This window comes from Ammodytes marinus (assembly GCF_949987685.1).
Source record: "Ammodytes marinus genome assembly, chromosome: 13".
NCBI classification, from domain to species: Eukaryota; Metazoa; Chordata; class Actinopteri; order Uranoscopiformes; family Ammodytidae; genus Ammodytes; species Ammodytes marinus.
In genome coordinates, this window is record NC_137217.1 from 30543798 (window position 1) to 30556297 (window position 12500).

At 41.8% G+C, this 12500-nt stretch overlaps 1 protein-coding gene across 3 annotated transcripts in view; it reads left to right on the forward strand.

Moving 5' to 3' along the window:
• Window positions 1-12500, forward strand: part of dgkb (diacylglycerol kinase, beta) — a gene marked incomplete at both ends in the record, with an annotated part of 94294 nt that overhangs the window by 65514 nt on the left and 16280 nt on the right. For all 3 annotated transcript variants that reach the window (XM_080040142.1, XM_080040143.1, XM_080040144.1), the window contains 3 exons: window positions 10403-10493; window positions 11786-11893; window positions 12294-12381. In XM_080040142.1, the coding sequence (XP_079896268.1) occupies window positions 10403-10493; window positions 11786-11893; window positions 12294-12381 (287 nt within the window). The remainder of the gene's footprint in view (window positions 1-10402; window positions 10494-11785; window positions 11894-12293; window positions 12382-12500) is intronic.

The window sequence follows — 12500 nt, forward strand, 5'->3', positions numbered from 1 at the left end:
TTACACACACACACACACACACACACACACACACACACACACACACACACACACACACACACACACACACACACACTGAGGGCCTCAGTAGCGGGTGCCCTCGGACCTCATTTGGGGATGAAATCGTTTGTGTGACCAAAGTGTCATCTATAATTAATGACCACTTGTGTGTAATTTAGAGGGATCTCACCTGTGGCCCTGTCCCCAGCGCAGTGGGAACACACACACACACACACACACACACACACACACACACACACACACAGTCAAGTGAACTCACACACACACACACCGGAGACACACACACACATACACACACATACAGTCAAGTGAACTCTCTCACACACACACACGCACGCACACACACACACACACACACACACACACACACACACACACAGTCAAGTGAACACACACACACACACACACACACACCGGAGACACACACACACACATACAGTCAAGTGAACATACACATACACACACAGCTAAGTGAACACACACACACACACACGCACACACACACACACACACACGCACACACACACACACACACACACACACACACACACACACACACACACACACACACACACACACACACACACACACAGTCAAGTGAACTTACACACACAAGACTCAGCACTTGTTGTGGAAGAGGATAGCAATATAAAAATGTCATAATCATGAGGATAAGATGAAGAAAAAATATTTTAATGTCCATCATGGCTCCCTTACATTTATATGTTTGCATAAAATGATCTGTTAGAAGATTATATATTTTAGTCCAATTCATCTGTTTAGTTTCTCTTTGTCAGATTTGCATTGTTATTGACACGGCCTCTAGTCTCTATTAAGACCAAATCATTTTCATAACCCGCTCACACATTACCTGTCCTACCCCGCCCATCCATCCCCAGTGTTGTTACTTAAAGGCCTACTTCACCGGTGGGAATATGAAGGTGTATTGAATTCTGAGATCCTATTTAGTATAAGTGTGCAACATTTTTTTTTAAATTGGTTCATCCTAGCCTGAGAAAAGGCAGAAAGAGTGTTTTATGGTCTCACTGTCTAACCCTACATTTTCCTTACTGTGACATCACAGTAAGGGTTAGGATTAACAGGACAGCTGGGCCAAGGGAAGACTGAGGGAAGACAGAGGGAAGAAAAACCTCATTCATTATATTATATTATACAGCAGTTGGTTCTGAGCGAGTGATTTGATTGGACGAGAGACCTTCTGAGCGTTCTGAAGGAGTGCTGATATTAGCCAACAACATCACTCTGACTGTTCACCAAACTGTAGACCAACTGTCAAAATCACTCCGCGGCTCACTGATGAGCCGGAGCTTCACTTGTGTGTTATCTGTGTGTGTGTGACTCAGGTTGACTGTGGCGAGTCTCTCCCCTGTGAGAGGGCATCGCTGCCACACACAGACACACAGACAGAGACAGTGTGCGGTAGTCACTCACACTCACGTTACTGAAGACAGCAATAGTGTGTGGAGATAAACTCAGGCTGCTGAATAATACGAGCGCAGCATATTAGCCTAGCCTAGCTTGCCCACCTCATTGTATAACGTTACTTCCCCCGGGCCGAAATACACTCATAAACTCTGGGAAATGAAGCGTGGGGGTTTGGATTGGGCAGCGGACTTTATTACCAACTAGATTAAGATCCGCCGTTCCGTTTCTTTGGTGATTTTTACGGGACATCGGGCCGCCGTGGTTAATGTGACCAGAGTAAACAAAGCAAGACGAGCTCACTCGCGTAAAGTTGTTGCTTAGCAACGCGCTCCGCTCTGATTGCTGTTGTCGAACTATTTGTGTTGGCGGAAGCAAATACATTCTTAAATGATTAAAGATAACATTTTAAAGTTAACTTGTGAATTTCAGTTGTAAAACTGCTGTATAAAAGCAATAGCACACGAGAGGGAGCATGTTGTCGCTCTATATCAGCACTGCTGTGTTTCTCTTCGGCACTCGGCCTGCGGCCTCGTACCTACGACCGAATCACAGCAGTGCTGATATAGAGCGACAACATGCTCCCTCTCGTGTGCTATTGCTTAAATAGTGATTTCATAATGATAGAACGCCGGTTCCGTATGGGTGAAGTATTCCTTTAATTTGTGTCGACTTGGACTCACCTGGAAATGTAGAGATTAGTTTGTTAAGATGCTGAATGTTGTGGTCCGTATTTGTGAAAACCTCTGTCGTTTTGCCTGTAACACAACAGTACAAGTTGGTTTTCGTAATGTGCCTCTGCAAGGTGCAGCTTTTAATTAAAGTCATGGGCTGCACACATGGCAAAAGGGTTATCACTTATGCATCTCCAATACTGAAATATATATTCAGTAAAAATCAGTTCGACATGATTTTAGACTGAAACAAAGCCACGACTGCTTATGAATGAAAATGTAGAGCACACATGCTTTTTTTTTTCTCCTTTTACGGAAGCAGTTCATAAAATATAATGGAGAATGGTATCTGTCGCTATTCCACTCTCATTGTTGAAACCAACATATTAAAATCAAACTCTTTCCCCCCCTGCTGTGAGTACAGGTGTCAGACCTAAACACGTTTCTACACACACCTCGAGCCTCGCAAACAAAATGAATTCATTAATTAACAGAAATGTTGTGTCAGGTTCATATCAGGTGTCTGACTGTTCCCATACGTAATGCTTTTAGGGTGGGAACAATATCACAAATATGATCAAGGTCCTTCATTTCAACTGAAAATATTGTAGTTTCAGTTGTCAACATGCATGGTGAAATGGGGGGCTGTGTCGAGGCGCTCCGGTGGCGTAGTGGATAGAGCGCGTACCATATTGGCTCTGGCCTTCGTTGCAGTGGTCGCGGGTTCAATTCCGACCCGTGGACCTTTACTGCAGGTCATCCCCTCTCTCTCTCTCTCTCTCTCTCTCTGTCTCCCCATTTCAACTCTGTACTGTCTAATAAAGCTTGAAAATGCCCAAAAGATAATCTTTAAAAAAATTGTTGTTTCAATCTGCCCACACTTCAGCTCTGTTTGTAAACTTGAATTTGTAGAAGCGCAAAAAGTGTCTTATAAAGCTTATAAGTTCACTTCAATGCCCTTTTAGCATTTCAGTTTTCTGTACTTGTTCCTAAAGATGTTGAATATATTATGCCGGTATCAGTAGTTTTGGTTTTAAAAATAAATAAATTAAAAAACTCCTCGGAATCATTGCAGTGCGAACAGACAGAAATGCATTTTTCAAACCGTTCGCTGCGTCTCTGAAGGCAAGACAACGCAACTCAGGGTCGTTCCTCAAACTGCCAGTCGCAGTCTGCGCGCTGCGGGGTTGATGTCATGTAAAACAAAACAGTGCATTGATGCGATTCACAAAGAGTTGGTTATGTCAATGCGATATTTATCACCTCTGATCAAGAAGGAATTAGTGTGAAAATAAGGTCGTAGATCATGGTGGGTTAGATTAGGTGTCAGAGGGGAACAAAAAAATCAATGCGTCTGTGTGTTTGGATACAGTGGTGGCCGGTAGAGGAGAACATCTAAAAGGTGCTGTGGCCTCGAGACAGCCACGCTAACGTGTGTGTGTGTGTGTGTGTGTGTGTGTGTGTGTGTGTGTGTGTGTGTGTGTGTGTGTGTGTGCGTGCGTGGCCTCGGGACAGCCACGCTACGCTGAAGCTGATGGCCTCTGACAGACTTTGATATGGAGACTGACCAGTAACGTGGATGTATTGTTCAGGTTCAGGCTATGAGAGCAATGTTTGACGGTATTTTTCACTTTCTTGTTATTCAGCTCAGTTTAGTTTAGTTTATTTTGATCACACAGATACACAGATGTCTTGGCCTTTTAAATGTATGTACAATTTTAATCTGTTGTTGCTTCCCATTGTGAAGCGCTTTGTGACCCTGGTCTGCGAAGGGCGCTCTATAAATAAAGTTTACTTACTTACTTACTTACTTACTTACTTACTTACACCTCATACCTCATACGTAACATAAATAGTAAAAATAACAACAATTCAAGGTGTCATCCTAATTCATTTAGTGTGCTTTGTCATACTCTATCTGACCGGAGAGGTGTGGGTTGAAGCATTTGCTTGTAACACACACCCTTTACATTAATTTTTTTTTTGTATGTCCCTCAGGATCTTATCAATCTTGTGTAGTGCATTATTATTTGTACTATTAATTCCTGTACGTTATATAGACATATTACATGGTCAGTCAGTCATTTTGTTCATGCCCTATGTTTGTCTAAAACCCTTCTGTGTTGTTTTCTCTCTCTCTCCCTCTCTCTCTCTCTCTCTCTCTATCCCTCTCTTCTCTCTCTTCTCTCTCTCTCTCCCTCCCTCCCTCTCTCTCTCTCGCTCTCTCTTCTCTCTCTTTCTCTCTCCCTCCCTCTCTCTCTATCCCTCTCCCTCTATCCCTCTCCCTCTCTCTCTTTCTCTCTCTCTCTCTCACTCTCCCCTTCGCTCCCTCTCTCTCTCTCTCTCTCCTTCTCAGTTTGAATATGTTCCCTTCTCTCAGTTTTGTTTCATCATTTGTTTGTGCAAATGAACGACACCTCAGTGCTTCTGGGAAACCCGATCCTCTGTTTTCTTTTTGGTATACGCGAGCTGTGACTACTAAGCTTTATCTTGCATGCTACCATCACCGCTAAAGTTATCATTGCAGTTACACTTTGCATTGATACACTGCAGCTAAACTCACAACAACAGGCATCTGTGGCTTCTCCCATCATGAGCAACTTGCTACCTAGGTTTTTTTTTTTTTTTTTTTTTTCTTGAAAACACAAATCGCTCCCACAGGAAATACAGTCCGTGCGTTCCGAATCGCATACTTTCTACTATATAGTATGTAGAAAAAAGATTTAGGATTTCCCGATTCTTGTGGCCAGATTTAGGATGGTTACAAGTACCCGGATGTCCTACTTCATCCGTCCAAGATTGTTAGTGTTGAAAACAGCATCCTATTTGGGCGATTCTGACCCACAATCCGGTGCGCACGTGAAGTGACGTCACATCGACGAAGCCTCCATGTGAAAACAAACGGGGATGCGATGGATATAAAAGCAAGAGGCAAAATCAAGGCGCAATGTTATGATGAAATAAATAAGTAAAAGTATTTCCCAATAGTATGCCTACTGCATCCTAACTAGATTATTTTTATCGTCGGATGTAGTATGTAGAATAGAAAAAAGAAAGAGTATGCGATTCGGAACGCAGGGAATAATTCAATTTTCCTAGATGTCCTGGCAGGTTGCAGGAGCTTAAAACTCCAGCCGACGTTTTTTTTTTTTAAGAAATGGAGCGCTTGCCTTTACGGTCACTTTTATTGCACTTACCATGAAGTACGGTCCACCTAATCTACCTTAAAAGTATCATCTTAACTCAAGTGGACTCGCAATTAATCCATAGGACAAGCTGGCCCACTGTTAAAGATGCTCCCCTCTTAAGTCACTCAGGCTGTCAGTGTCAGGAGAGCCAGTGTTTAGCATAGGTCGGCAGATAACAAACGATCGGCCAATGGGATGCCTCCTAATTACCTAATGAACGAGGACAGGAGGTGATTTGTTGCCATGGTGCGCTTGTTAGGTTAAGTGGTGGGAATCGACAGGATGCTCCGATGTGATGTTGTCTCTCTTTATACTGTATCTTGCCCTTACAGTGTGTGTGTGTGTGTGCGTGTGTGTGTGTGTGTGTGTGTGTGTGTGTGTGTGTGTGTGTGTGTGTGTGTGTGTGTGTGTGTGCTTCGGTTTCTGATATTTCACTGCAGTTGTTCAAAGTGCAGTTGGGTTATACTGTATTGTTAAAGATGTTCCTTTATAGAAGGCGCAGCAAACCATATATAATGAGAATTGGAGGGTTAACAGAGATAAGTTGAATGTGAAGTAGGTTATACGTTAAAGGCCAACTTCACCGGTGGGAATATGAAGGTGTATTGAACTCTGAGATCCTATGTAATATAAATGTACAAACATTTAAGAAATCGGTTCATCCTATAGCCTGAGAAAAGGCAGAAAGAGTGTTTTATGGTCTCACTGTCTAACCCTACATGTTACCATGTGTGATGTCACACATGGTAAAATGTTCAAGCTAGGATTAACAGGAGAGCTGGGCCAACGGAAGACTGAGGAAAGACTAAGGGAAGAAAAACCTAATTCATTATGTTATAATAGCGATTTTATAATGATAGAACACCCGTTCCGTATGAGTGAAGTATTCCTATAAAGTCATGAGAATGTCGACCCAACAGGTTAAATCCACAGCAGTTTGGAGACTGCAGTTTATTTCCCCCCCTTAATCCACTTATGTGTGGCTCTGTTGCCTCATATAAAACTGTCAGGATCACATCGGACAGTTTAAAAGAAATAAAGAAAAATCGATGAAGCAAAACTGCATACATGTCTTCAAAATGTGACGCAAACTAAAGATGTTTGTTTCTATGTTACACGTTCACATGAGGAAAAGTTGTGTAGCCTAGGTTAAGTGGAATTTTTCTTTGAAGTTGAAATATTTTCAACTGGTAAAAATGCATCTTCACCTCTGTACTCCAGGTCTTTGCATGACTTTGCATGCGGCCATGTCACTTCTAAAACTTCTAAAACGTCCATTGCGTTTAGTCTAAACCCAGATTCAGACATCAAAAGCTTTTGAATTGACCAAAAACAAACAGCAAAACCATCTTCGACAAAGAGTCAAAGCCTGTACTGCATCTGGCTTCTTTCTCTTCAACAATCCACCCAAACCACCAGCTTTGAATATGCTTTTGGAAGTAGCCACCTTCATTTGAATGTTTGCAAAATGTCCCAGGCTTGTTCTCATGTGTTTACCGAGCTTAACATACTGATGACGACAATGCTTGTGGTGGATACGTATAGTAGGGATGTGTTGTTGTGAAAAGAAAGCCCTTTTTTTTCCGCCCTCCTGCCTCTTGCCACCTCCCTCTGCGTCCCATCCCTCTTCTATTGACTATGTTGCACGTTATAAATCAAGTCTTGAAGTCGAGGGCTACCTTACCTTGCAAGTACCCTAATGAAAGCTCATCTATAAAACTGGCTAAATGGTCCTGACAAAAGTCCTAATGAGGAAATCAATAATTCAGTGATTGTTACTCTTCTTATACTAATACGTCCCTTCAACACACACACACACACACACACACACACACACACACACACACACACAAACGGGTTAATGTGTGTGTGTGTGTGTGTGTGTGTGTGTACGTCCCTCTTTGTGGCGCATTGAGTCCGGCGAAGAGAAGGCCATTTTTTAACTGAATTAAATTCTGTGTGTCAGCACTGTTCGTATAGGCCGTTTTTTTTTTTTTACTGTCCTTGAAGCGTTAAAGATAAATTGCTTGCTGTCTGTTGTTTTGCCGCCATTTTGCGATTCCGTGACAATGCTTTAACGCTACGGGGCTTATCATTGCTGTGATACAGATTGTGATTTCCATAACGATCGACAATATTATTTCTAGGCAAGGCAAGGCAAGTTTATTTCTATAGCACAATTCAGACACAAGGCCATTCAAAGAAGTGCTTTACAGGGGCAAGATTAAAATACATCAAGTACAGAATACACATTAGAAAAAGTGAACGAGAAATAAAACATTTAAATAAACTAAATAAAAAAATTAAATAAAATGTACAGGTTAAAAGGGAAACAGAAAAGTCTTCAGTCTTCTACTCAATTTTCAGTTTTAATCTCTTCACTGTTCCACTTGTTATGAAGCCAAGTCGACTCGGCGGGTCGCAGGTGATTGGAAGGCTTGCTGGGTTTATCGTTTGGGCCAATTTGGAGTCCACCACCACAAGCCCTCTCAATATAACCAGCCAAGAACTCTTCACAGTGAAAAAAATATCACTTATAGTCCCCACGCCAATTAACACCCACATTTTATTCACCTAAAAATGGGAATCGCAATCATCTGATAGGCTTTGTAAATGGGTGCCCACTTCGTTAACATACCAGTTTACAGAGCCTAGGCTGTGCATTAACACCAGATTTTATTTTTCAGTGCACACACAGTACAGATGGGTTGCAAATCGTGAGGAGATATTCACTGATTTTGACAACAAGCGTTCTCAAGAATCACTGACTCCACCATTTAATAGGGGTACAACACATAGCCAACTCTCCAATACAAAACATTGACATTTTATCCATGTAGTTACAGTATAAGGCCTTTTACATTTATTTATTGTGACATCGCCTGTCCTTGTCTTGTTCAAAAATGTTTTATTGTTATTTCTGTCTTATTTTTTACTATTTTTAACTAAAAATTACTTGTTTGTATTTGTATGTGTAATGCACACACAATGCTTCAGTTGGCACTCCCAATGTTGTTGTATAGGTGACTGTACAATGACAATAAAGGCTATCTTATCTTATCTTATCTTATCTTATCTTATCTTATCTTATCTTATCTTATCTTATCTTATCTTATCTTATCTTATCTTATCTTATCTTATCACACTTTACTTTAGTATTACCATGTAATCACCTGGTCAATGATCAAACTCCTTCGTGATTTTTCTCTACTTATGACATCTATTGCAGTATGTCCGTCCTGGGAGAGGGATCCCTTACTCTGTCGACTCTCCTTGAGATTTCTTTAAAACAAAAATTAATCCCGGTAAAGGGTTTTCAACTGGTAGTTTTTTTCTCAGCCGAGCTAAGGGTGTAAGGGCAGGGTGTCATATTGTATCATATTGTATCATATTGCATGGAATGTAAAGCCCACTGAGGCAAATGTCTATTTGTGATATTGGGCTATACAAATAAAACTGATTTGACTTATCTTATCTTATAATGTATTGTAGCATTATGTGGACAGATGGCGCCTCTCCCCCGTGAGGTCATTGATCATCAGCCTTAGCCATGGGAGAGTGTGCAGTAGGGGAGCGCCCCAGTCCGCTGGTAATTGCCAGGGGCAGGTAGATTACCCTCTCAGGCCCCCCACTGGGCCCTGATGTTGGGCATAGGTACCCACTGCCCACCCCCATGTGCTCCATAACTGGCTTTACATTAATCATTGCACTTTTTTTTTTTTTAAGTTTTTTTTTTTTTTCAAGCTTTATTAGATAGTACAGAGTTGAAATGGGGAGACAGAGAGAGAGAGAGAGAGAGAGAGAGAGGGGGGATGACCTGCAGTAAAGGTCCATGGGTCGGATTTGAACCCGCGACCACTGCAACGAAGGCCTGAGCCAATATGGTACACGCTCTACCCACTACACCACAGGAGCGCCCCGTCACTGCACTTTCAATATGTGATTAATGAGCCACATTATACATTCCCTGGAGATTGATGACTAGTGTGATCTCGGTCAGCGGTAAACATTAGAGGTATATTTCAAGCGTCTTTGAGTGCCTAGGCAATAAAGCGCTATATAAATCCTATCCATTATTATTATTATTATTATTATTATTATTATTATTATTATTATTATTATTAGTATTATTATTATTAGTATTGTTATTATTATTATTATTATTATTATTATTATTATTATTATTATTATTATTATTATTATTATTATTATTATTATTAGTAGTATTATTATTAGTATTATTATTATTTCCTGTGGAGATTCAAAGATCCTCTTTTTTTTTCTTCAACCTTTATTGATACAGGTAAATCACATTGAGACCGGAAACTCTTTTACAAGGGAGACTTGTTCCCATTTACATGTTACCATACACACACACACATTCATACACACACACACACACACACACACACACACACACACACACACACACATACACACACATTCATACACACAAAGCAGGCTAACTATCGACATGTGGGCCAATCACACGAGGCAAGGTGGGTGGAGTGTCTTGCCCAAGGACACAACAACCATGACACAAGTGGCAGGGCGGGGATCGAACCATCAACCCTCTGGCCGACCCGCTCTACCACCTGAGCCATAGTCCTTGTTTAAAGCATAAATCAAACACAATACACCTTTTACAGACTGGTTTCTGTTTCATAAAGCATATATGGGGCAACTGTGGCTCAGGTGGTAGAGCGGGTCGGCCAATGACTGAAGGGTTAGCGGTTCGATCCCCTGCCCTGCCACTTGTGTGTCATGGTTGTTGTGTCCTTGAGCAAGACACTTCACCCACCTTGCCTCGCGTGAATATTGATAGTTAGCCTGCTATCGGTGTATGAATGTGTGTGTGAATGGTAACATAGGAATGGGAACAGGTCTCCCTTGTAAAAGAGTCTCCGGTCTCAATGGGATTTACCTGTATAAATAAAGGTTAAAGAAAAAATAGGGGACTAGAAACAGAGAAGAAAAAAGAGATGCTACTTCTGTACAAGCAGCATATTTTGATGTGGAGTAAACACTCTTTTCTCGGTCCCTTTACGGTTCCTTTACTTTCTTGTTTCTTTACAGAACAAAGAACAAGCTGTGGTACTTTGAGTTTGGCACGTCGGAGACCTTCTCGGCCACGTGCAAGAAGCTCCACGAGTTTCTGGAGGTGGAGGTAAGTCGCACCACACACTTTTTATTTCAGTTTTTTAGAGCCCTTTAGAAAAGAAAAAAAAAGCCAAGGAAAAGATTTTTGAAAGCCACTCCTTTTGAGGATTATTGTATCACTCTCACGTGAATACACATTTCCTGCATTACCACATTAAAGACCTACTTCACCAGTGGAAATATGAAGGTGTATTGAACTCTGAGATCCTATGTAGTATAAATGTGCAAACATTTTTAGAAATCGGTTCATCCTAGCCTGAGAAAAGGAAGAAAAAGTGTTTTATGGGCTCACTGTCTAACCCTACATTTTCCTACGTGTGGGCCAAGGGAAGACTGAGGAAAGACTGAGGGAAGAAAAACCTCCTTCATTATATTATAATAGCGATTTTATAATGATAAAACGCCGGTTCCGTATGAGTGAAGTATTCCTTTAAGACCATTGGATTAAACCACATGTGAGAATATTGGTGCCGCTTACAAAATACACAGGTCAACCTTTCGTTTCATAAATAGCACAAATTAGAACTAGTTTTCAAAAAAAATCCAGCCTGACAGAGTGTTGACGTGTGAAGGCTATTCTTTGCACCCCTCCCACTTGCCTCTCACCGAAGCTCAGTTCAACACACAGGTAATTAGCCCTGCACGACCCCGCTGTGTGTGATATCGAGTGATAATGAAGATGTATACAGTTCATCTTTCCCCCTTCTAACAGCCTGCAAGAGGTCTTCATTGGGTTAATGCAGGTTAAAGACCTACTTCACCGGTGGAAATATGAAGGTGTATTGAACTCTGAGATCCTATGTAGTTTAAATGTGCATTTTTTTGGGGGAAATCGGTTCTTCCTAGCCTGAAAAAAAGGCAGAAAGAGTGTTTTATGGTCTCACTGTCTCACCCTACATTTTACTAGTGTGACATTACACTAGTAAAAATGAGGAATGCTGAATAATTACAACAATACTTTCGGAGCATCTACATGAGATAAGCCTTAGGTGATCGCGCATGTATTAAATCCCTAGGCTGTACGTACGTCCAGGTCTTTTCTTAGCAGTAGAATCAACAACTGAAACATTTCTTGGACGCGTTTCTTAACGCAGCCATACTGAAAAATAACATAGAGAGTCTTGTGGGCTTAATCAACTTTGTGTCAACTCGTTTGGCGATGGCTTGCATGTTACCGACATTCATTCATACGAAAAAGTTACACACTATAGCTTTACCAGAGAGGAGAGACAGATTTAAGTTCAGGCCCTGAGAGACCAGTGTTGTCAAACGTTGTTGTTTCTTTCTCCTTTCCTAAAGTGTGACGGCGTAACTCTGGACCTGAGCAGCATTTCCCTGGAGGGCATCGCCATCCTCAACATTCCCAGCATGCACGGCGGCTCCAACCTGTGGGGCGAGAGCAGGAAAGTAGTGTTATGTGTTCTAATAGGTGCATGTATTTCGGGTGTGGTTTCTTTCATTGCAGGAATCGGACCTCCACACACACACACACACACACACACACACACACACACACACACAAAAACACACACACACACACACACACACACACACACACACACACACAGACAGACAGACAGACAGACACGCACACACAGACAGACGCACATGCACACACACACACAGACAGACACACACGCACACACAGACAGACGCACATGCACACACACACACACACACACACACACACGCACACACACATACAGGTTAATGCCACACCCACACATGTATTTCGTTTTTTTACTATTACGTGTTTTTTTATAATGATTGTATGTGAAAATAAACAAAACTAAACTTACACAGGAAGAGGCGGGGCAACCGGAAGGGCGGGAAGAAGGGCCAAGACAAGAGGACACCGCTGCTCGACCCCAAAGAGCTCATGTTCGCTGTTCAAGGTAAAGTGTTTACAGCATTAGGCCTGGAACACACATTCTGCGTCTACCTCTGGAGCGCGTCTGCGTCTGTTACTGCTGCCTCTCTCGCTGTTTTCGGCCACACATACAACATCTCAGCA